A 26,082-nucleotide genomic window follows, 5' to 3' on the forward strand; every position below is an offset into this window, starting at 1 on the left:
CAGCTGGTTCCTTCACTCCACTTCACCTCCAGTGTGGTCTGGTTGACACCCATTGTGAACTGCCCAGTCTACGTCTGGCCCTGTCTTTACCTACCTGCTGGCTTCACCAGCTGCACGGGGCTGACTGGTGACTGCTTCCTCTGCAGCACCTGCCAGGAGCCCCTCTGAGATCTCACCACCTCGGCCACGGAGCATCTGTAGGCACCTTCATCCTCCGGCCCCACAGAGAAGATCTTGAGCGAGAAAGCCCTGGGGTTTAACTTGGAAACCTGCAGCTGTCCTTGACTTGCTCTGTCTTTGTAGTCCGTTTTCAGGCCCAGGACTCCATCAGCATCCACCTGGGCAATTTCCGTCCCATTGAGGAACCAAGCACCCTGGAGCTGTTGGCGGCTGCTGCTGCCCTCTGCCAGGCACGTGAGTTCTAAGGGCTTCCCTTCAGCAAACGTGCTCTCAGCTGTGATGCTGACCTGGAAATCTCTCCCTGGCAAACAAAGCAAGGCCAGTAATTAGAGAGCCGACTGCATCTGCGCTTCCAGCAGCCGAGATGGGCGAGACCTGCCGCGAGGATGCCGCAGCCTCACCTTTCACTTGGGAATTCAGTTCTGTAGTGGCAGGGAAGCAAAGAATAAAATAAAATAAAAAAGTCCCCGGAGTCAATAGGCTCCTGACTGGTCTTTAAACCACCCAGAAAGGAGAGCATATACAGCTTTCTGAACGCAACCCTAATAAGCAGGATGTATGCACAAATGAATAGAGCATACATTAGGTATGCTTTTTCAATTAAAAACATTTTTTACTATATAGAATTGCTGTACTTTGTGACTTCTTACTCTCTTTGTTGACTAAGAATACCCAATGGAATTTCCATAAGTTAAAGGCACATGTGATATGTCTTTACAGGACACATGTATTTCAGAGATAAAATTCTAAGAAGATAACCATACTTCCCTCCCTCCCTCAATCAGAGTAACTTCTTAAAAAGAAAGGAGTGGGTACTTGGCCTAGCGGTTAAGTTGTCCCTGTCCCACATCGGAGTACTTGGGTTTGATACGCGGCGCCGCTTCTGGCTCCAGCTTCCTGCTGATGCAGACCCTGGGAGGCAGCAGGTGATGATTCAAAGGTTGGGTCCCTGCCACCTACTTGGAGGACTTAGACTGAGTTCCTGTCTCCTGGCTTCCGCCTGGCCCAGCTCTGGCCATGTGGGGTGTGAGCCAGCATTGGGAGCCCTGTCTCATCTCTCTGCCTCTCAAACTTTTTAAAAAAGAAAAGCAAACTTCAATAATCCACCACGAATTCATTGCTTGTAGCAAAGGATATATGTAGTTTCAGCAACCCCTCCTATAGGACCAGCACCCATGTGGGGACATCAGGAATCCCAGACGAGGCCTTTCTACTTGCTTTGACGAAAATGCCAGGGTCACCGGGAGTGACACTGCTCCAAGTTGGGAAGGGGGTCAGGTGGAAGAGAATCAGCGCTGACAAAGGCAAAGCACGAGCTGGGAACTGGAACTACCTTAAGATGTCCGAGATGAGTGGACTCCACAGAGAGACAGGTCTGCCTTCCAATCCAGTCCCTCTGCAGGGGGCTGGTGGGCTTGGCAGGGTCAGTGTGTTGAAATCAGGCACCTCGGATCTACAATGGGGGTTGGCCCCTTGCCTCCTAGGGTGGTGGTGAGGGTTAAACTGGGAACATAGGTCACGTGCTTACAGAAAGCTGGCAATAACAGGAATGGAGCCAGAATCCATCTCTCCCTCCAGCACACCTTGTCCCAGGTCAGCCCCTGAGGGCAGAGCTGGCGGGGCATCCTACTGAGCTACACATCCCCCAGCGACGACACGTACTCAAACCTGCCAGCCGCATTTTCTTGGAGGCAACCAGCGACCAGAGACAAATAGAGACACCCCATCCATCCCCACCACCACATGTTAATGCATTTCCCGAGAAGATAATTACCCGCTGGCTGGATCCTCAGTACGGTTGGATCAGTCCGCTTTTTTGAGATGCAGCTCCAGGTTTCATCTGGATCCTGAATCCACTCAGCCGCCTCACAGAACACCTGGCCTTGATCTGAGGGCTGCAGCCTCTCTATACGCAGTCTGAAGGTCGTGACCCCAAGCCTGTCCAGCCGCACATCACCGGCCGCAAACCTCTCTGTATACACTGGCCCAGGGACCACCACAAAATCTCTGGAGAGGGAAATAATCTTGGTGGCCTGGCCGCTTCCTCCATCCTGCGTCAGGTACCAGGAGACGGAGAGGTGGGTGTGCTGAGCTGTGGCTTTGGCTGCCTCACAGGTAAGCTCTAGGGCGTCATCTTCCTCCTTACTGAGAGTGCGAGGACTCATGGTGGCAGAGAGGGTGTCTGGCAGGACTGGAGACAAGGAACGGTGGTCACCGGACTGGCCTGTTCTTGTGCAGCTGGCCTCCTTTGGCGAGCAGGGGGCGCCTGCAGCCCCATCTGCACAGCGTGTACTTTGGGTTGGATTTCTCATTAGCCATATGCTTTCCCCATTGCCCACGGGAACATTGGCATCTCTGTACAGGCTATGGAACTTGGCACAGCAAATGGCTCGGTGATGCATTGACTCTGGCTTTGCTTCATCAGCATAGCTGTGACCAATTTAGGGACTCAGACGTGGAGAATTTAAAGGGGAAAAGCCCTGGGAGCCTCAAAACCTACATTCTGATCCTTAATCTATCTCTGTCTGACGTGAAACTCGGGCCCATCACTTTACCGCCCCAGGCCTTACCCTGCTGCTCTTGAAGGTACAGTTCTGAGACGATCTGGGATCACTTACCTGAGTCAAAGCACCGTCGTCACCAAAGTTTTCTGGCTATGCTAATTCCCTACCATTCTCTTCTTCCTCAAATGAAATCACACAACTGAAGTTTCTGTGGAAGCAACGCTTGGGTCGAATCACTAATTGCATTTCATTAGCATCTACTCAGTGCTAGCCATTGTGCTAGGAACTGATGCAAGCATCCTCAAGGAGCTCAGGGTGTGGTGGGAAAGAGGCCAACAAATAGCCAAACTGGTGGGTGATGAGAAGAGTGGTGTGAACAGAGTTTCAGGAGGAAACCTGTAGGGGCCAGCGTTGTGGCGCAGTGGATTAAGCTGCTGCCTGCAATGCTAGCATCCCACGTGAGCCCCAGTTGGAGTCCCGGCTGCTCTGCTCATGATCCAGCTCCCTGATAATACGCCCTGGAAGGTAGTGGAAAATGGCTCAAGTTCTTGGGCCCTGCCACTCATGCAGAAGACCTGAATGGAATTCCTGGCTCCTGGCTTTCAGTCTGGCCCAGCCTCCCAGGGAGTGAATCAGCAGATGGAAGATCTCTCTCACTCTCCCTCCTCTACCCTCTCTGTCACTCTACCTTTCAAATAAAATAAATTGGAAAGAGAGGCGGGGGGGGGGGGGGACAGGTGCCATACGGCTCAAGCAGTCAAGATGAATTCTACAGAAGTACTATCTATCCTGGGTGCCGAAGTAGATGTAGGAGTCTGCTCAACAGAAAGAGGGTGTAATGCAAAGGGACAAAAATGACAACTGCAAGGACTGTGACCCTCTCCCCCTAGGCAAATAAGCTAGAGGACGGTGGCTTGAGAACAATCATTTTCACTTAGTGGCTTGTCACCTGTAATTCTAATGCTAGTTCTCTCTTAAAATCACTGGTCTGCCTTCAAGGAGAGAGGACATGGGGAGAATGCTCAAAGCTTTGCTTAACGCAATCGAAGTTACCAACCTATGGAGACCGTGGACGAGACCTTGGTGTGGGGAGCAACTCGGACTAGACTAAGTTACTGGAATTAAGACTTATTCTATGCATCTGCTCTCCCACAATATGGCGCTGGGAGAGGAGAAAACAGCTTCTACACAGCTGCCTCCAGTTCAACCAATAAACAGCAGGACCTGCTCCTGATTGCAGGAGAGCAGCGTGCTCAGCGTGTGGGTAGCAGAGTTGGGATTGGTGGAAGAGGACTATAAAGGAGGAGAGAGACAACATGCACCAGGAACATCTAAGGGGAACATCTATCTGAAGGAACACCTGTGCAGCCCCCGAGAGAGCCGGCCGGCGGTGTGCTGCTCCCCCGCGGAAGTGGGGAAAGTGGCTAGGGGGAACCGCCCTTCCACGGAGGTGGAAGGGTCGGTAGCCAACCCGGGAAGAACCAGCAGCAAACCCGGGAAGGGCCGAGCAGACGAAAGAACAGCGCAGGGTCCTGTGTTGTTCCTCCACGAAGACGGGGAGCGACATAATGGTGCCGTGACTCGGATATGAAACCTAGGCAGGGTTTAGTGTCGTTCCTCCATGAAGAGGGGGAGCGACACTTGGGAAGACAATACATTGGTTAAATCTTTATGGCACTGTGATTGGGAAGAATGAGATACCTATGGGTGACTGATCTCTAGGATTTCCAGGCTCCTTCTCAAAGCAAATGGAACAGGTTAAGGGCATGTCCTGGTGCCAGGGGATGGAGGGCCCTCTGGCTTTGCAGGGGCTGGCTCGCAGAAGCAGGCAGACAGCTTACCGACTAGATTAGTCTTGGCACTGTAACTGCCGTGGTATTTGCCATCAGTGTTGGGTGTGTGACACTCATACTCGCCAGCATCCTTCATCTGGAGCGCTGCGATGTGCAACAAGACAGAGTTGCCCTGCACCCTCTCCACGTAGATTTCCCGGCTCCGCACTCGCTGCGCATACACTGCATAGGAGAATTTTGCATTCTCGGTGCTGACGATCTGGATTTCCTGGGCTGGGGCTGTCGGCAGGTACACAGACCACCGGAAATGCTGCTCAGAAGGTCCCTGGTGGCCAGTTACGTTGCAGCCAATGCTGACTGGGTAACCTTCAGTTCTGTACAGTGGTCCTTTTTGAATTGTTACTTCTCTCTGGCCAATGCTGAGCTTAGCTTGCAAGGAGGAGGAAGAAAAGGGAATAAAAATAGATTAGCACTTCAGTTCCCAGTGCGCCACATTATGTAGCTTCCTATATTACAATGCTGGTAAATGAGATCGGAGGTTATTAGCTATAATCAACTTAAATGTTGTACACCTTCTTCAGGCTGAGCTGCAGTAGAATGGCTTGATGAGTTAATTGTTCTTTTACAACTTTAACTTTCATAGTAATCTCTAGTCTCTTTTTTAAAAAGGGAAGCTTCATCAATGCAGCATGGCGACTTCCATAAAACATCTGCTTATCTAAGTGCACTTGTTTTAAAGCACATACAATGTAGGATGATTGATCTTTTATGGGAGAATTCAGCATACATGTCCTCAAACTCCACAGTACCTGCTCTCCCACTGAGGGAAAGTTGACAGCTCTTCCCTGGGTGCCGTGATTCTTCTAGCTGGTGAGTTGGAACTATTTGTAGCTCTTGGCCAGGTCTGATGCAAGACTAGCTAAAGTTAGCAGCTGAATAGGCAGCGACACTTCCTTTCTATACAGTGGAGGTGGGTAGGCTTTTTTTTTTTTTAATTGTCTTGTGATTTCTTGAAGAGCCACAGCTTTACTGAAATGATTCATGAGATGGCTGTGAAGTCTAGCAGGTTCTGGGGTCAAAATTTATTTTGTTTTATTTTTTTAAAGATTTATTTATTTACTTTAAAGGTGGAGTTACAGAGAGAGAGAGGCAGAGGGGGAGAGAGAGAGAGAAATCTTTCATCCACTGGTTTGCTCCCCAAATGGCTACTACAGCTGGAGCCAAATAAGTCTGAAGCCAGGAGCCAGGAGCTTCTGAGTCTCCCACGTGGGTGCAGGGGCCCAAGGACTTGGGCCATCTTCTACTGCTCTCCCAGGCCACAGCAGAGAGCTGGATGGGAAGTGGAGCAGCTGGAAATGCCAGCGCCACAGGTGGCAGTTTAACCCGCTATGCCAGTGTCGGCCCCCAGAATTTATTTTAGTTTTTTGTTTACCAAACTTTCCAGTCAGGAGCACCACTATGGAGTGGCCTCTATGTAATGAGCATCAGACATTAGGTTTATGAAGAAAACATGACGAAAAGGCCACATTTGAAAAATCTTGTAAATCAAGAGTTCTTCAGCAGGGAAAAGGAAGGCCTATGCTTTAATATTAATTTTTGAAAGCTAGTTCATTTTGTGTTACAGAAAGAACTGAAACAGATGAAAGAGATGCCACAGGGTGGGCTAGGTCTTTTACGAGGGTTCAACGGCAAGATGGGGAGACAGGGTTGGAAGACATCAGAAAGGGCCCGCAGTGGGTGATTGCTGGGGTTACAGCGTTAATAGAACAGTGTTCGTAAGAAGACACGAAGCGCAGAGCATCTGCTGGAGTTCCCGACTCCACAAGGACAAAGAATAAAGGACACATTAGAGGGGAAAGAAAGGTGAGGGAAATGGACAATGATATTACAGCAACCATGATGACACTGGATATAAGAATTGTGAGTGAGAGGCAAACAATTCTAAAAGACAGCAAGGGGATACAAAAAAAAAAAAAAAAAAGACAAGATAAAAACGGTGAGTGGTCACCTGATACAGTCAATTAAAAGTTGCATATAAGGGGGACCACGCTGTGGTGCAGTGGGTCAAGCAAGCCATCACCTACGATGCCAGCAGCCCATTTCAGAGGCCAGTTTGAGTCTCAGCTGCTCCACTTCTGATCCAGCTCCCTGCTAATGCACCTGGGAAGACAGCAGAAGATGGCCCAAGTGTTTAGGCCCCTGCACCCACCAGGGAGACCTAGGTGGAGTGTTTGGCACCTGGCTTCAGCCTGTCCCAGTCTTAGCCATTGTGGGCATTTTGGGGAATGAACTAATGGATAGGAGATATCTCTTTCCATCATTCTCTGTTGCTTAGCCTTTCAAATCAATCAATAAATCCTTAAAAAAATTGCATATATATATATGCTTAATCTAAAACTGGTAGACAAACAAATCAATGCCCAACCAACAAGCTGCAACACTTCCAGTAATCATTAAAAATATGCTTATTTGCTCATAAATCCCAATTAATACATCACATTCTTTTAATAATAAGTATTTAGGAATAGACATTAGACCACCTTAGAAAAGTTTAATTACTTACCAAAAAAGTATACCGCATAGGCAATTTTTAAAAATTTTCAGCAATGCTGTCTTAGAGAAATGTGTACTCTGTGCACCACACTACATGAGAAAGAACATTCATAGCTATCCTGTTCATGTGATAACCCATATGACCATCAACAGTAGAATGCTTGAACTGGAATATTTTGCCGAACTGAAAAAGAATGGGGTGAGTGTTTGGCACGGCAGTTAGGCTGTCCTTTGGAATGCCTGCATCCCACGTTGGAGCACCTCGACTCAAGTGCTGGCCCTGCTCCTGATCCCAACTTCCTGCTAAGGCACACCCTGGGAGGGAGCAGCTGGTGCTTCAAGTACTTGGGTCCCTGCCAGTGATGTGGGGGATCTGGATTGAGTGTCGGGCTGTAGTCCTCAGCCTCGCCCAAGATTTATTTATCTAATTATTTGAAAGAGCAACAGAGGGAGAGAGTGACCTTCTGTCCACTGGTTCACTCCCCAAAGGGTCCCAACAGCCAGGGCTGGGCCAGGCTGCAGGCAGGAGCCAGCAACATCATCCTGGCCTTTCCTGTGAGGGTCAAGGGCCCACGCGCTTGGGCCATCTTTCACTGCCTTCCCAGGTGCTTTAACAGGAAGCTGAATCGGAAGCGAAGAAGCCAGGACTCAAACTGGCGCTCCCACAAGGGACGCCTGCACCATAAGCAGCAGCTTACCCTGCTGAGCCACAATGCCGGCCCTTGACTCCTCACATAAAGAAAGAAAGAATTTGAAAAGAAATGAGAATGAATTAGTTGCGACTGTTTTCAGTGCCATGGATGACTTTGTTCCATGGCAGATACAAAACACTTCTGAATGCCTACATACAGAATGATTCCACTGTTTACAGAGTTTGGAAATCGACAAAAAACCACACTGGGTCGTTTAGTGATGCAGGCAGAAGGAGTTAAATCATTAAAAGAAAAAGGTAGGAAGTGGTTATCATGAAAGTCAAGAGAGTGATGGGTGGGGGCGGGGGTGGGGAATGTGACTGGCATGCAGCAGGTGGCCTGGAGCCCCCAGGGTCCTGACAATGTTCTGTTTCTTTCTTTCTTTTTTTTTTTTTTTTTTTTTTTTTTTTTTTTTTTTTTGACAGGCAGAGTTAGTGTGAGAGAGAGACAGAGAGAAAGGTCTTCCTTCCGTTGGTTCACCCCACAAATGGCCACTACGGCCGGTGCGCTGCACCGATCCGAAGCCAGGAGCCAGGTGCTTCCTCCTGGTCTCCCATGAGGGTGCAGGGCCCAAGGACCCGAGCCATCCTCCACTGCCTTCCCGGGCCACAGCAGAGAGCTGGTCTGGAAGAGGAGCAACCAGGACAGAACTGGCGTCCCCAACCAGGACAGGAACCCGGGGTGCCAGCACTGCAGGCGGAGGATTAGCCTAGTGAGCCGCGGCGCTGGCCAGACAATGTTCTGTTTCTGGACTTGGGTGCTGAGCACACGGGTTTTACTTTTGACTTGTTTGTTAAACTGTGTGTTTATGTTTTACCAACATCTTCTTATGTGTCACATTGCACAATAAAAACGTTCTTGTAAAAATCTGCTTTTTCGCTACTGCTAATCTGTTTATATCAGGGCATGTTTCCACAAACAAAGTTATTTTTGGCGGTTGGGCAACACTTCTGCAACATTTTCCATCACTTTTCAGAGATGGGTACTGCATTTGAAGAATTTTATTGTGAAAATTAGCACTTCATTTTCTAGTGCTTTATCTGCCAGTTCAACAAGTTTTTATATTTGATGCTTGAGAGACTAAAATGTGAGGATGAGTTTGGGAGTTCCTGACTTCTGGATTTTAAAGGTAGGCTGGTGATCATCTCTCTATGAAAAAGATACAATAAGAGTGCTTTCAGGAATTCAAAGAAAGTGACATTTTTGGAGGCAGCAAATAGGAAAGGCTTATAGAAGAGATGGCATTAGAAGTAGTCCTTGGGGTGGCATAGCTGGCAAAGCTGTTGCCTGCACTGCCCACATTCCATTTGGACACTGGTTCGAGTTCTGGCTGCTCCACTTCCCATCCAGCTCCCTGCTAATGATCTCAGGAAAGAATTGGGAGATGGCCTAAGTGTTTGGGCCATTGCATCCACGTGGGAGACCCAGAAGAAGCTCCTGGCTCCTGACGTCAGATCAACCCAGTCCCAGCCATTGTGGCCATTTGGAGAGTGAACCAGCAGATGGAAGACCTTTCTCTCTGTCTCTCCCTCTTTCTCTCTTTGTAACTTTGCCTTTCAAATAAATACAACAAATCTTAAAAAAAAAAAAAAGCAACAAACAAAACAAAACAGTATAGAGGCCAGGAGAGAGGCGATGATGACAATAACGATGAAGAAAGGGACTAAAGCTTAGGAGCTGCTGCTGCAGGGGTGAGAGCTACAGGGTTTCCAGTGTTTTGGATCCTTAGGGGTAGCAGGGGTAAACTAAGGGACGGGAGGTGGGCAGAAATCACGGCTGACATGCAGGTTTTGTCTGGTTGACTGGGAGAATAGCAGTACTCTTAACAGAAACAAGGGTAGCAGGCCGGGCCACTGTTGTGCTGTTGTGTTGGAGGGTGGGGGAGAGTATGATGCGTTTAATTTTACAAACAGGAAAGACAGCCAGCAAACATTTAGAAATGTGGCTTCAGTGTATATGTGTGTATGTTTAAAATTGAAAATCTACTCAACCCTTGGAAAAATCTATAACCTGACCCTTCCAAAATATAACCTCTGTGATATTCCCATATTTGGTAATGTCAGCACTTAGAAGAGGCTGAGTCAGACTTGAGCCTAGACCTTCAGTTGCCAAATCTCTGGTGTTTCCATTGTTTCTCAACACTTCCTCTAAATGCCTGTTTGTAACCAGGGAGAGTTCAGGGCTAGAAACGTAGACTACGGGGAAGTCTTAGAGAATGTGAGGGGGGCTAAGCAGAGATCACTGGAGAAGTTAGGGAGGTGAGAGGGCACCCAGGACCCAGCGACTGGGAACCCAGGAGGAAGGGGCTTGGCAGCACTGCTGAAGGCTGCTAAGAGGTTCGGGACTCCACACAGAGCAGGTCCTGAAGCTGCTTGATGAGGCCGTCCACAGAGAGCTTCGCCAAAGAGGTCTTGATGGCGCAGACGCAGTAGGGTTGAAGGGTGACAAGCGACTGCAGGAAGTGAAAACCAGGAAGTTCCATGGAAAGGGAGAGAGCAGACTGGTGGCAGCAGGAAAGAGGAGCTGTGTGTAGAGAAGCAGTGAAGGGCGGATGGAAACAATTTCCTTGGCAAGTGTTTTGGCGGCAGCAGCAGCAGCAGAGGGCAGAGGTGGGTGAAGACAGAGCAGGTGATGAGTGGAGGAAGGTCCTACCGACCCCACGTGTGATTCCAGGAATGCCCACGGGAGGGTGCTGTGGTGTGGTCACAACGTGTGTGTGCCCCACAAAGCTGTATTTGGGACCGTACACCCCGGGATGTTGGACCTTGCAGAGGTGACCGGGTCATAGGGTTATCCCTGGGATTGATGCCCTGTGGACGAATCCAGAAAGCTAGCGGGTCCCTTCCACCACGTGAGGACATGGCTAGAAGGCGCCGTCTGTGAGCGGGCTCCCACCAGACACCGAATCTTGGGAGGCCTTGACCTTGATCTTGGACGCCCCAGACTCCAGGGCTGTGGGCAATGACTTTCTGCTGCTTTTGAGGGCTGCCCAGACTGAGACACCCTGCTCTCACAGGAAAGTGGAAGAAATGGGGGCAGAGTGTGGGGGGGTCACCAGTATTTCTGGGTGAAAAGGAGTGAGTGGCAGAGCTCAATGCCAATGGGCATGCCTGGGGACCCTCTACTGAAGTATCTCATTCCCTGGTGGCTGCTTCAGGAGCTAGCTCTCCTCCTGAGGAGGGAACCTGCCCCCAACAGCGGGCTGTTCCATCGCTTTCTGTTTTAACAGACGGGGCATTAGGCCACCCTCGCATAGCAGCCCAGGTACTGGCTGAGCCATGAGCACCCAGCTTGGCAATGACATACCAACACGGGAGCCCTGCTTCACACACGCTAGGAAGTCCTTGAGAGTATTGTCATTATTAAAAAAATCACTGGTATCGTCACAAATTACCATTTTGGTATTATTTGAAATGATTAGGTTGCACTATAATAAATGGCCCATACGTAAATATTTTTCATATAAAAAACTCCAACCAATTTCGAATAACTTCATTTGTACAAAATGTGCCTGGGAACAACCATCATAACCAATCAACTCCTCTTTGTTTACACACAGGGATACCCTAAACACTCGGAAGCTGAGAGCCTCCTTCTAAGATAAAGTGGGGTCAACCCCCACCCCTCACTCATGAACTCAATCCAAGACAAACAACAGCCCCCCCCAGAGCCTTTGGCATTAATGGCCTTTATTTGTAGGACAGCTGGTCAGGAGCGTGACAGGTCAGGCCGGCAAAGCTCACTGCCAAGTCCAGAGCTCGGTTACCCATGATGTCAACCTCCTCCAGTACCATATATCCTGAAGGGATTATTCACTCTTTATATTTTCTGGGAAAAAATAATAAATTGGGACAAAGTACGCATACATTTTCTAAACAATGTAATTGCTCTGTTAATCATCATTTTATTTCCTTCATTTTTCTTCTATATTTGCAATGACAAATAGCAAGCTTCCAAAGCTTTTCAAGTTACTGCCTGATTGATGTATCCGTCACATAAAAACCATGATTCCATACAAAATTAATGCTTAATTTTGAGTCAGAATTTAGTGAACATAAATATAGAATCCAGTTTAGGTGATGGTTTAAACAGGTTAAGGAAAAGCTTCCAGTTTCCCCTTTTTGAATCTTGGTTAGTACTTTGCTCCCCCAAGGCCTTCTAGCCTACACCAAATGGGGGGGGAGGGGAAAGAGAGAGAGAGATTTTATAATTCTCTGATTTATTGCACAATGTAAGCCCGGTTTCCCTTATACACAAGGCAAATATACTCACACAGTCCAAATACACAAAGCACACAGACTTGAGACTCACTCTCAGACAGCTGAGCAGGACAAATAAAGAAACACAGCAGCCCCCAAAGGATCGCACCAGTGCATCTGTGCACTAGCACCTGCTACACCCCTCTGGCAGGAAAAGACCACCGCCACCACAACCACCACCACCCTGCCCCCCGGAGGTCCTAGCACCTCCCCCTGCAGGCTGTCTCTGTTTCCATCAGGCCCAGAGCTGATCCCTAGCTTACACAATCATATGTCCCTTGAGTTACCAGTCTAACTCCACCAATGCTTACTAAGCAACCCCTATGGTGCCACATGCTAATTCTTTAGCCACAGCCCTGGCCACACTGACTACAGCTTGGTTTGGTTGCCGCCAACATCCAGGCCATTCAGGCATCTGCACTAACTCCATCCAGTCTCTCAAAAGCAGAGTTTGTAATCGGGGTCCACATATAGACTTAAAGGATCCTATAAACTAGGGTAGGGGAAAAAAACCCTTCCATCCTTAGTTTCATTTCTTTCTAATATAAATTTAGTATTTTATTTTGCTATAAATGCAGATAACAAACCACAGATTATTTTCCTATCATGTTACAATCATTGCACATATATTAAACTCTTATTCATACTCATCACTACTTTGAAGTTTGCTGATTAACAGATCCATCTCCAGGTCTTGTCATGTAATGCATAAAGAATCAAATAAGCCACTACATCACAATTTGCTAACAAGTATTTTTTTTTTTTTTTTGACAGGCAGAGTGGACAGTGAGAGAGAGAGAGACAGAGAGAAAGGTCTTCCTTTGCCGTTGTTCACCCCCCAATGGCCGCCGCGGCCAGCGCGCTGCGGCCGGCGCACTGCACTGATCCGATGGCAGGAGCCAGGAGCCAGGTGCTTTTCCTGGTCTCCCATGGGGTGCAGGGCCCAAGCACTTGGGCCATCCTCCACTGCACTCCCGGGCCACAGCAGAGAGCTGGCCTGGAAGAGGGGCAACCGGGACAGAATCCGGCGCCCCAACCGGGACTAGAACCCGGTGTGCCGGCGCCGCAAGGCGGAGGATTAGCCTAGTGAGCCGCGGCGCCGGCCCTGCTAACAAGTATTTTGATAACCATATGGCAATGCTGATTTCTTCTATAATCCTATGCATTTAAAGAAACTATTCTGAGACGAGGTCTATAAACTTCACCAGATGCCAAAGGAACCCAGGGCACAAAAGCTGCTGCTCCCTGTTCTCCTTGGTGTAGAATATTTCATTCTCTTCCCAGTCTGCCTGGTTCTCCATTTTACCTGTGCAGATCCCCCTCCCCCACTCTGTTCTCACACGGAGAAAGGCCCGGGGCCAGGAAGCTTCTGCTTGTGGCCTTCCGCAGGGCCAACTGAATAGTCCTGCTCTCTCCCCAGCCTCTCGGTAGCTGTCTGCCAGCTCCTACGTGTAGCTTAGAACTACCAGGTGCTCTCCTGAATACCTTTCCACCAAGCCACATCCCCAAGGCATACACATAAGGGAAAACTTAGGGTCTCCTCTCAGTCTGGGGAGCTAAGTCTTGCACTCTGTCTCAGGATGGTCAGCCCAGCAAGACGAGATACAACCAAAGCCAAGCAAAACTGGCAGCTCTGGCAAAGCAGACAAACCTAAAAAGCCATGGCACCAGGTACATGGGACTCAACCGACCATTGCCACGCCCTGAAACTGCAAACTGTCTAGGAAAGCCAAGGCCTGTCCTTAGCATCAAAAGTGACTGCTTGGCCGGCGCCGTGGCTCACTAGGCTAATCCTCTGCCTTGCGGCGCCGGCACCCCGGGGTTCTAGTCCCGGTCAGGGCGCCGGATTCTGTCCCGGTTGCCCCTCTTCCAGGCCAGCTCCCTGCTGTGGCCAGGGAGTGCAGTGGAGGATGGCCCAAGTGCTTGGGCCCTGCACCCCATGGGAGACCAGGAGAAGCACCTGGCTCCTGGCTTCGGATCAGCACGGTGCACCAGCCGCGGCGGCCATTGGAGGGTGAACCAACGGCAAAGGAAGACCTTTCTCTCTGTCTCTCTCTCACTGTCCACTCTGCCTGCCAAAAAAAAAAAAAAAAAAAAAAGTGACTGCCAGCACCAGAAAAGGGTGGCCTGGCTCTCCCTTGGGAGCCCAAGTTGCCCTGTTCCCTGTGATGACAGAATCACGCAGGGTTATGACACTTACTCAGAAGGAAAAAGAGAGATGCCGCATGCAGGACGCGTGCCATGGGGCCACAACAGCGCTTTCCAGGTGGTGTCACCGACGCTGCTCAGAGGCTGAGTGGCAAATACTTGTGCTCGCTGCAGGAGTAAAGAGGAAGCAATTGTGTGGTTTTCAGCCTGCAGAGAAACAGATATGTCTTGCAAAGAGCACAGCTGGTTACATTATATGGATCTTTGTTGCTCACTCACATTCAGGGCTAAAGAAGCGATCTTTAGGGTTAAGCACGTATAGACAGATAAGAATACGATAATTGCTTATTTTGGGTAAATATGGATGGACTATTTGGTATTGATGAAGGGGTTTAAGTGAAGTCAAAATATCAAAAAGCAATTAGAAATGTTCTCTTCTTGGCCCTCACCTCCTCTCCTGTCTTGACACAGGAAATGAGAGGGGGTGCCAGGAAAACACGGGCCTGGGGTGATGTGACATGATGGCGGGGTGGCAGGCTGGCCAGGGTTGCACACTAATTCTACTTTTACTTAGCTGTGCAATCTTAGAGAAGCTAGTACATGGCAGGCAGTGTGGTGGGCAGCAGGTTACTGCCACCTGAGACACCTGCATCCAATACTGGAGTGCCCAAGGTCAACTTCCGGCTACACTGTGCTTCTGATCCAGCTTTCTGCTGATAACCCTAAGAAGGCAGCAGATGGTGGCTCAAGTACTTGGGTCCCTGCCACCCATGTGGAAGACCTGAATGGAGTTCCAGTTTCCTGGCTTCAGCCTGGCCCAGCCCTGGCGGTTGTGGGCATTTGGGGAATAAAAACCAGCAGATGGAAGATCTTTCTCTGCACCCCTCTCCCACTGCCTTTCAAATAAACAAATAAATCCTTTATAAAAAGAAAAAAAAAGCTAATTAACCTTGTCTAACCCTTATCTCTAAAATGGCTATACTAATAGTGTGTACCCTAAAAGATTGTTGTGAGAAGTTGAATGAGCATATTCGTCGAAAACACTCAGTCCAATATCAGGCTTATGGTTGGTGCTCAGTGACTGTCAGCTACCTATCACTGTGGTGAGATGTACAAGTGAACCTCCATCTGCCCCGTGTGGGCTTAGGCACCACGGCTGGCAGAGGAGCACACACTGAGCCCGGGCCAGTTAATCCTACTGCAGTTCTAAAGGGCAATACCATGAGAGGGATGAACTTATTGAGGACATTAGCTCCCTAGATCGAGCCTACATTGAGACAGATTGTATCAAAGTTGGTCTGTTTCAGCCCACAGTTACAGGAATATCCCTGCTCCATCCCTCTGTCCGTCTATCCAGCCAGCCAGCCACCATAAATTTTTTCCCAAGTTCTGGGGTGGGTTGTGCATATACAACCCTTTCTTCATTCTCAGGCTGCTTCCACGTCATCAGATATACAGAGTGCAATGGGTCAGCTATCAGTGGGGACCGGAGAGCGATGCAGGAAGTGGTGGGCAGGAGAGAAGGTCAGGATGGATGGAGCTGGGCCAGACAAATCAACTAGGGGGAAAGGGGGCCGAGCCTCAGATGGGGACAAGCAGTCCCCAGCATGGAGAGCAGTGCAGATGCTGCTGGTGTAGACGTTCCAGGCTGTGTGAAAGGAGATGTGAAAGGTCTGTGCGGGTGGGCTGGGGCACACCTTAGCGGGCTTTGCACGCCAGGTTTTAGAGTGTGGCTTTTATCCAGAGGGAAAGTGAACCATTGAGAGGGTTTTTAGTAGGAGTGGCCTGGTAGGATTTTCCTTTTAAATTGAATTCTGTACTTGTGTACTTCTAACTGGTTGAAAGGTAGGGAGGAAGATAAGGTAGAAGCAAGAAGGCCAATTACGAGATTTCTGCAGTTGTCTGTATGAGCAATCATGAGAGCCTGCATTAGGGCATTAAAAATACTGACAGAGGAGGAATCAGTGAGATAATCAAACCCTTATGAGCACCCCCTATCGGTGCTGAAGAGCTATACATAGTTAAAGTGTCAGCTCTGATATCAAGGAGTTGCTGTTTTGTAATGGTGAGCCCCAAAGAAAAACACATCTGACTATCACACCAGGGGCTTGGGTGAGGTTCCTAAGAGAGGACAAGGAAAGAGACCTGGACACTTGAGGGAGGGAGAAAGCTGCTCTTTCAAATAAGTAAAAATGACAAATTGTTTTTTGAAAAAGGAAAAGAGGCAGGGATGTGCTGGTCGTGCTTAGGGAAATACTAAAGGGCAGTGTGCCTTGAATGGAGATTTCAAGCGAACCTCTTTCTTCAGGCTGTTAATTCAACAGCCACTTGTTCACCACTTCAGTAAGAGAAGTCATGGGTCACCCCCAGGCACCAATATTGCTGACAAATGCACTGTATCAGTTATTGCTGTAACAAATAACCACAAAACTGTTGGAAAGTGAACTTTTTTTTTCTAAATTTTAAAAAGATTTATTTATGTACTTCAAAGTCAGAGTTCAAGAGAGAGAGAGGGAGAGACAGAGATAGTGGTGTCCTCTATCCACTGGTTCACTCCCCAAATGGCCACAATGGCTAGGGCGGGGCCTGGTTGAATCCAGGAGCCAGGAGCCTCCTCCAGATCTCCAACATCAAGGACATCAGCCATCCTCCTTTGCTTTCCGAGGTGCATTAGTAGGGAGCTGGATCAGAAGTAGAGCAGCTGGGACTCCAACCAGCACCCATATGAGATGCCAATGTCGCAGGTAGCAGCTCAACCTGGTACAGGTAGCAGTTCAAGCTGGTACACCACAATGCCAGCCCTTATTTTTTTTTAAGACTTTAAAAAAATTTATTTTAAAGGCAGAACTGGGGGGGGGGGGGAGGGAAAGACGGAGACTTCCATATACTGGTTCCATATGCTGGTTCACTCTCCAAATGTCTGCAAAGGCCAGTGTTGGGTCAGATTGAAACCAGGAGCCAGGAGCTTCTTCCACTGCTTTTCCCATGCACATCAGCAGGGAGCTGGATCAGAAGTGGAGCAGCTGGGTCTTGAATGGACACCCATATGGATGCTAGTGTTGCAGGTGATGGCTCTACTGACTACACCACAATGCTTGTTGACAAGTGTTTGGGTCAGCTGGGTGCTTCTGTATGTCAGTGGATTTGCTTGTGTATCTGGTCAGCTGACAGGAGCTGGATGGTCTAGGACAGCCTTGGCTTGGATGACCTGGCCCTCCTGCACACCCCTCTAGCAGGACAAGATACTGTCAGGGATCTGAAAGGACCGGGATTTGGAAATACATCAGCACTTTTTAAAGGCTCCATTTATATCATGACCTATAATAATCCACAGGCTAAAGCTAGTCACATGACCAAGACCAAGTGCAAGAGATGGATGAAGAGACCACCCCCCTAAAGAGGGGGACAGCAAAGTCACAGACCAAAGAGAGAGAAAAAACCAACATCATCAACGCACTTTAGCATGAAAATTTTAAGAATTATGGGACAGGCATTTGGCACAGCAGTTAAGTTGCCGCGCGGGACCTGGGTACCTCACTGTAGATCCTGTAACACCCCTGTATCACTCACTGGATCACCCCTGGAGTTCCTGGTTGGAGTCCTGACTCAGCTTCTGATCCACCTGCCTGCTTATGCACACCCCGGGAAGACAGCAGATGATGGTCCAAGTGGGTGGGTCCCTGCCACTCACATGGGAGACCCAGGTGGGCTGGCTCCTGGCTCTATGTGCACTTGGGGGAGTGAATCAGTGGATGGGAGATCTCTATCTGTCTCTGTCTCTCTGCCTTGCAAATAAAATGAACTAAATAAACAGAGAATTAAGTTTTAACCAGAGACAGCCATTTCAATAATACAGAGTACTCTGTTTCCTTGAAATATATACGACTAAGTAAATGCTCTATAACTTCTCATTCCTGGCTGGTGCCAAAATATTTTTTCCTATTTCCATTTTAGTGGCTCCATTGCTGCCAGAATTTTAACATTAACAGGGTGATGTCACTTCTGTTGTGGAAGAAAAAAAAAGCATTCTGTTGTCAAGAAAAGAAAAGGAAGAAAAAGAAGTAAAGCAAAACTAGAGCCAGCCAGGGAGACAGTCATTCTATTACCTTGGGAACCACTGCATCACAATTGTCTCAGTTGAAAGGAATACAAAAATGCAGCTCCTGGTTCAGATGCTGGGAGAAGGGCCACTGCCCAGCAAAGCAGCCAGGAAAAATTCAGCTCCACTTAAAAAAAAAGAGGTCTGTGTTTCAGCCCGACATGCTCCAGTGTGAGTGTCCTAGAATCATAGAAATTGCAGGCACTGTAGCCTCCTATTGTAAGCATTCAGGCCCAATAAATATTGATTTTTATTTATTTATTATAAATATTTTATTTATTTATTTGAGACAAGACAGAGAACTCCCATCTGCTGGTTTACTTCCCACATGCCTGCAACAGCTGGGGCTAGGCTGGGTTGAAGCCAAGAACTGGCCGCTCAATCCAAGTCTCCCACGTAGGCGGCAGGAACCCAACGGCTCGAGCTCTCAATGCTCCCTCCCAAGGTCTGCATTAAGCAGGAAGTTGGAATCTGGAGGTAGAACAGTTACTCCAAAACGGGACCTGAGTTTCTTAACTGCTAGGCCATATGCCCGCCCCCAAGAAATATTCAAATAGTGATGCTTTACACGCTAGGCTCTGCATGCAACACACCTCATGTCCATAGTCTTATACAGAAACTCGCTTCACCATGTGGTAGGCTTTACTAATCCCACTTTACAGATGAGCAAACTGAGACCTGGAGACATCCACTAACTCATCCAAGATTCCATGGTTAGCAAACGGCTGTGGGGCTGCCTTCCGGCCCTAGCGCACCACCTGTTCTGATGCTTATGATTTGCCGAAGCGTGCGACAGGGGGCTCTGCTGGGAGCTGATCATATTGTGCCCTCTTCCCTCCTGAGCTCTTACAATTCAGACCCCACTGACTGCTCCTGCACAGGCCCGGGGTTGCCAACACAGAGGAGGAGTCCTGCTGCCGAGCCTCACGTCTGCACGGACTGAACACTTAGCAGTCCTCGCAGTCAACTCCCTCACACAGCAGGACAAACTGAAGCCTGCAGCAGGCCCAGCTGTCCCTCGGCCCCTGTGGTAGACGAGGTTGTCCAGGCTTCAACCCCAGCCTCTTCAGCGCCTACTGACCTGGCTCCACCAGGAGCTGACTAGCAGTTCAGCAAGGCCCAGGAGCTCTTCCATGTGGGTCACTACTCTTCCTGTCTGTGGGAGCAGCACCGGTCAGGTCTCCAAGGGCATGGGTTGGGGGTGCAGACTGGGGCAAGGGATGGGGAGCAAGGATGTGTTAAGCTTCCTGGAAAAAGGAAAAGGACCACAGATGGGACTCCTGGGCCAGGCCTGTGTTTTGAGTGAACATTCCCTCGGGAAGGGCTTAGTCCTAACACTTCTTATGAAGAATGAACTGAGAACAAGTTCTGATGAAGACAGTTTGATGGGAAGCCCAGAATAGACTCCAGAAAAGGAAGAAAGGGAGAGAGACAGTGAACTCCCTCTGTCTAGGGACTGGACTTTGTCTGGACTGGGGACAGACACTCGTCCCATAAAATGGCACAAGTGTTGCTGACCCTAAACAGCCAACTTTATACTCTACTTCCAATCCCCCACCTCCACCCTCCCCCTCCTCAAACTCCCAAGAGTTTCCAGGTGCTCTGTCCGGGTTGTCTGAGTTCCTAACTCTCACTGGCACTTCAGCCCCAGGGACTCTGGGCTTGGATCCACTGAGATTCACAGAATAGTGGACACCGCTCACGGTGGCTTAGAACTCTTTGCTTCCTGCTTTGGTGCCAGTTCAGCACGGACTTGACCATGCTCCTTCTCACTGGATCCTCTTTCCCCGCCCAACCTTGACCCTGTGGTCTTCTCCAGGACTCTGCTTCACCCTTCTTCCGCTCTCGCTCCCCGTCCACATCTGGACAACCACAGCCCAGGCCCAGCTTCTCCCCTAGACTCCAGACGGATCATCTGCCGGCTGTTGAACATCTCCCCCGCGAGGTCTCTCGGAAGCTCTAACCCAAACCCAAACCACTGCTCTCTCACTGGTAGTCTCCATGGTGGTCAAGTGTGGCAGCATCCACAGACCCCAGCGATGGCTTCCACAGTTCACATCCACTTAGCAAGTCCCACCAGTCCTCCTCTTTTTTTTTTTTTTTTTTTTTTTTTTGACAGGCAGAGTGGACAGTGAGAGAGAGAAACAGAGAGAAAGGTCTTCCTTTGCCGTTGGTTCACCCTCTAATGGCCGCCGCAGCTGGCGCACTGCGGCCGGCACACCATGCTGATCCGATGGCAGGAGCCAGGTGCTTCTCCTGGTCTCCCATGGGGTGCAGGGGCCAAGCACTTGGGCCATCCTCCACTGCACTCCCTGGCCACAGCAGAGTGCTGGCCTGGAAGAGGGGCAACCAGGATAGAATCCGGTGCCCCAACCGGGACTAGAACTCCGTGTGCTGGCGCCGCAAGGCAGAGGATTAGCCTAGTGAGCCGCGGCGCCGGCCCCCAAGATCTTTTATGAATGAATTCTCTCTGCTGCTGTCACCACTGAGGGCTTCCATTTTTTCATCTGGACCTAAGGCAGTCTGGTGCGTAGCCTTGTCCCTCCCCTCACCCTCCTGCCAGAGTGATCTAAAATGCACACACAGCCATGTGTTTTCTAGATTACAAGTTTTTCAGAGGCTCCCCAAATCCTTATAGAAGATCATGTCCAAATTCCTCGACGGAGCCTTGGCAAGCTGGCCCTGAGGAGTTCTCTCTGCAACCTACCCGTCACTTCTCACGGCCACTTGTACTTCTGTCTTACCATTATTCCCCTCTTCAACGTGCTGGATGCTATGTCCTCGGCTTAGATCCTAGCTCCATTCCTACCTGGCAAGGGCCTGTACATTCAACAATTTAAAAATCTGAATGTGCATTTCCTATGCGAAGCCTTTCTTGACCCTTGAGAGACCACTACACCATCCTCTGTGTATGCCAGTGAACGTCTATGTCTTTACTTACTAGAAGGTAATAAAACTACTTGCATGTCTCACTCCTGTAAGATCACGGGTTTCATTAAGAGCAGGACCCTGTTCTGACTCACTGATCTAATAAAAAATATTTACTGAAATTCCAGAATATTCAGGCACCACGGCTGGTGCAGGGATTAAGAACACGCACAAACTTTGAAATCAGAAAAATGTGGATTCACTTTTTTTTTTTTTTTTTTAAGATTTATTTATTTGAAAGACAGAGAGAGTGAGCGAGAATCTTCCACCTGCTAGTTCACCCTCAAATGGCCCCAAGAGCTGAGGCTGGGCCAGGGCAAAGTCAAGAGCCAGGAGCCCCCTCTGGTTCTCCCACGTGGGTGTAGGACGTAAGTATTTTGGGCCATCTTCTGCTGCTTTTCCCAGGCACATTGGTAGGGAGCTGCATGGGAAGTGAAGCAGCCGGGACTTGAACCAGCGCCCATATGGGATGAAGCATTCACTATACCACAGTGCCAGGCCCCTGGGTTCAACTCTCAAGGGAATTACCAAGTCCCAATTTCCTTACGTATAAAAATGAAGACAACAGTGCAAGACAGTCAATTAAGAGAAAATGTCAGGGAAAGTTAGGAATCATAAAGACTTCTGTGTACCACAGATCTTTCTGCTTAAATCATACACATGCACATTCAGTTACCAATGTTTACCAATCTCTACAGCTCTCAGGTTTGATTTCTATAAAATGAAGTTAAGAATTTAAAAAACATCCATGAAGCCGAGGTGTGCAGAATCCTTCCCTATTTTTGTGAGCCATCCCTCTCCTCTCAATCTGTTACAGTTCCTTTGGCCATAACTAAATGGACAGGGGTGAGCATTCAGCCTAGTTGTTAAGATTCCAGTTAGGACACTCAGGTCCAACATGGAAGGGCCTGGGCTTGACACCGCCCTGGCTCCTGACTCCAGCTCCCTGCTAATGTGTACCCTGGGAGGCAGCAGTGATGGCTCAAGTAACTGGGTGCCAGGGAGACCTGTACTGGGTTCCCAACTCCTGGCTTTGGACCCAGGCAGGCACCACTGCGAGCACTGGAGAGAATCGGCAGACAGGAACTCTCTCTGGTTCTCTGCCTCTCAAATTAATAATCATAATTTTAAAAGCCATTTGCCTCTGAGTCTTTACAGAACTTTTTTTTTGACAGGCAGAGTTAGACAGTGAGAGAGAGAGAGAGAGAAAGGTCTTCCTTCTGTTGGTTCACCCCCCAAATGGCCACTACAGCCGGCGCGCTGCGCCTATCCGAAGTCAGGAGCCAGGTGCTTCCTCCTGGTCTCCCATGCGGGTGCAGGGCCCAAGGACCTGAGCCATCCTCCACTGCCTTCCTGGGCCACAGCAGAGAGCTGGACTGGAAGAGGAGCAGCCGGGACTAGAACCCGATGCCCCAACCGGGACTAGAACCCAGGGTGCCGGCGCCACAGGCGGAGGATTAGCCTAGTGAGCTGCGGTGCTGGCTTACATAACATTTTTTTAATGATTTTTTTTTTGTGTGTGGTCAAAGCATACTACAGTAAATGTACTGGCTGATGCATTTTTAGATGTAGTAGCAATAAGCACATTCACATTATTGTGTAATACAGCCCCAGAACTTTTCCTCTTGCAACACTGAAACCCTACACCCCCTACTCACCAATTTCCCCTCCTCCCAGTCCTTGGCAAACACCTTTCTGCCTTCTGTTTCTACACTTTTTGATTACTATATGAGTGGAATTATATGTATTCCCTTGTGACTGGCTTGTTTTGCATAATGTCCTCAAGTTCATCCATGTAGCACCTGATAAGATTCCCTTCCTTTTTAAAAAGGGAGGGAGGGAAAGAAGGAGGAAGGGGGGAGGGAAGAGGGAGAGAGAGAGGGAGGGGGGAGACAGGAAGGGGGAGAGGGGGAGAGAGGGAGAGAGGGAGAGAGAGAGAGAGAGAGAGAAACAGCTGCAACAGCCAGCTCTGGTCCAGGACAAAGCTAAGAGCCAGGAACTCCACACTGTTCTCCCATGTGGGTGGCAAGGGCCCAAGTACTTGGGCCATTGTCTGCGGCTTTCCCAGGCATGTTATCGGGGAGACAGACTGACGGTGGAGGAGCCAGGCCTTGAATCAGCACACCAAGATGGGATGCTGCTTTCGCAAGCTGTGGCTTAAGCCACTGAGTCACAACACCGGCCCCTGCTTCCTTTCTAAGGCTGGATGATATCCTATTGTGTGCATAAACTACATTTTCTTTATTCATGGATGGCCATTTGGGCTTTTCTACCTCCTGGTTGCTGTGATGTTACCGTGAACACGAGTGGGTTGCTACCTCTTTCAGACACAGCTTTAAATCCTTTTGGATATGTGCCCAGAAGGGGGAGAGCTGGATCATTTGGTAATCCGATGTTTAATTTTTTAAGGAACCACTACACTCTTTTCCACAATGGCTGTACTGCTTTACATTCTCACCAGCAACCATACACAAAAGTTCTAACTTCTCTGCATTCTTGCCACCTGTTACTTTCTGTTCTTTTGACCTGGCGCATGTCAGGTATTAGCTCACTGTGGCTTGGCTTTGCATTTCGCTGATGGTTCGTGACGCTGAGCCTCTTTCCCTGTGCTTGCTGGCCATTTGCGTATCTTCAAGAGACTTCTCTGTTCAAGTCCTTCGCCCATATTTCAATCAGGTTGCTTGTTTTGCTGTTGTTGTTATGAAACAGTTTCCTATATATTTTGGATATTAACCCCTTATCAGATTATGATTTGGAGATATTTTCCCCAAATGGGATATTTCTCCCATTCCATGGATGATCTTTCCATTCTGTTGTTTCCTTGACACATAGCAGTCTTAAAAGTTTAATGTAGTCCCCAATTATCTATTTTTGTTTTTGTTGCCTGTACTTCTGATCTCATGTCCAAGAAAACTGCCAAATCCAATGTCCTCATTCTTCCTATGCTTTGTTCTACAGTTTTATAGTTTAGGTCTTAGGTTTGATCTTTAATCCATTTTGAGTTAATTGTATACCAAGTATAAAGGATCTAACTTCATTCTTTTGCCTGTGGGTATTTAGTTTTACCAAGAGCATGTTTTTGACATCTTCTTCTCTGGCATATTTGCATGCTGGCCAACAGATTTGTATGATCATAGTACCGAGTGTTGTTAGTACAGGCAGGATGGAGAGAGCAGGGAACAGGGTGGGCTCAGGTAAGCATCACCTCGCTGGGTGAGCTGTGCCCCCAGGTGTACCCCAGCAGCCTGCAGCCCCATGCAGCGAGTGCATGTACTTCTCATTAGCCAGGTCTTTTTTATTTTGCTCCTTGATGCTTTAACGTCTAGGGTCTTGCTCATCCCAGACAGACTTGCCCCTCCCAGGGCCAGCCAATTCCTACAGAGAAGAGAGCCTGCCTGTCACGAACACACCAACCGGTCCAGAGCCCAAGCCCCCACACCTCCTCCTCCACTCATTTTGCACACTCAGTTCACTAGCATCAGCCCTTAGGACCTGGGGCCAGGTACCAGACATGGAAGGATAGCCTGTAGACCCCAGAATCTGCTGGGATTATTCCATCCAGCCAATCCTAAATCTGCCTCACTCAAGCCTTTGTGTGAAAAACACAGTGAAGGCTCTTGCCTGTGTTCCCCTTGCTCCCTCCTCCTCTTGATTCTGGTATTTTCTGTTGCCCTCCCGTGGTGCACTGTGCCTCTCCTCCCGAGATCTGTGAGGAACAGCCATGGTCTCCTGTGCTGTTGGCCCTGCCATTCCTAAGTAACAGTGAAACCTTTAAATTCAGAGAGTGCTGTGTACACTGGGGTGTGGCACAGAAGAAACGGAGTGGCAGTGACCGGAGTGCACCAGGGATGAGGACAACAGGCCGGAGAGCTTCTGGGGCCGCCCCTCGGGATGACTGTAGGTTGTGATCACACCCAGGAAGTCCTTGTTCCAGGGCACGGCGCAGTCTAAGAATCACATCGTGAGCGACTGTCACAATTCCGCACTGGGGCCTACCCCCATGTTGGTTTCTGGCTATGAGATCATCTTACAGGTATCTTCATTTAGCCTAGAAGGGAGAGAAAGTCGGGGGGTTGGGAGGAGAGGGCCTGAAAGAGAAGTACAGGCAGACAGGTAGAAAGAGGCCCCCAGGCAAACAAAGGGGATGTGCCAAGGCCTGCAGGCAAGTAAGTGAAGGTCACCTGTGCCTCACAGATTGTGTGCAAGTAAGGCTTTGTGTTGCCATTTAAACTGAGGCAGGGATGAGTTACACAACAGGCAGGGGATTGCTAAAGACCAGCTCTCTGCATCAGCATTTCAACACAGACGGAAGCCTCACGATGCCGGTCAGGGTCATTTCGCACAGCAGGGCACTACCTGTGCGTCTGTACTGTGCAACTGCTTCGCAGTTACCGACCCAGACAGCCGGGACACAAACGAGGCCCAACAGGAGGCAGCGGGGAGCTGGGGCTTGGGCACCCACTCCTGCCTGGACCGCTGGAGCCAGCCTCCTGGGGAAGAGCCTTGGTCTTCCTGGAACAGGGGCTGGAACCTTCCAGACCGGTTTGGCCCCAGCCTGCACCAAACACCTTTCTGTCCCACTCACGGAGCAGTCATGGAACCTTGAGATTTGCTTACTCCTCTATTCAAGGGGACAGTATCGAACTGCTCTTTCCTGGAAGGAGGCCTACCGGGTCCTGAGAATTCTGACAGACAGGGAATCTTCCCGGAGCAGCACCCTCCCAGCCCCCACCTTTCAGCTTGGTGGGGACTCCACCACCAATCCCCCCGAATGCATTCCTCCTCTCATCATGAGCACCTACAATTCTCCCACAGGGGCTCAGGGGGATCAGGAGGTGCTAAGGTGACACCTGCGATTCAGCCACCACCACCCCCATGCTGGAGACCAAGGGATAACAGGTGCCAAGATCAAGCTCCTCACACAGG

At 49.3% G+C, this 26,082-nt stretch overlaps 1 protein-coding gene across 3 annotated transcripts in view; it reads right to left on the reverse strand.

The window, feature by feature from the left end:
• The window catches only part of CD101 (CD101 molecule), a 43,742-nt gene extending 29,425 nt beyond the window's left edge, over nucleotides 1-14,317 (reverse strand). For all 3 annotated transcript variants that reach the window (XM_070077812.1, XM_070077811.1, XM_051858760.2), the window contains exons 1-4: nucleotides 14,182-14,317; nucleotides 4,526-4,906; nucleotides 1,955-2,371; nucleotides 95-481 (exon numbers count right to left, since the gene is read on the reverse strand). In XM_070077812.1, the coding sequence (XP_069933913.1) occupies nucleotides 95-481; nucleotides 1,955-2,371; nucleotides 4,526-4,906; nucleotides 14,182-14,224 (1,228 nt within the window). In that variant the 5' untranslated portion in view covers nucleotides 14,225-14,317. The remainder of the gene's footprint in view (nucleotides 1-94; nucleotides 482-1,954; nucleotides 2,372-4,525; nucleotides 4,907-14,181) is intronic.
• Between the last annotated feature and the right edge of the window lie 11,765 nt (nucleotides 14,318-26,082).

The sequence above is a fragment of the Oryctolagus cuniculus genome, chromosome 7 (genome assembly GCF_964237555.1).
Source record: "Oryctolagus cuniculus chromosome 7, mOryCun1.1, whole genome shotgun sequence".
Classification (NCBI taxonomy): Eukaryota; Metazoa; Chordata; class Mammalia; order Lagomorpha; family Leporidae; genus Oryctolagus; species Oryctolagus cuniculus.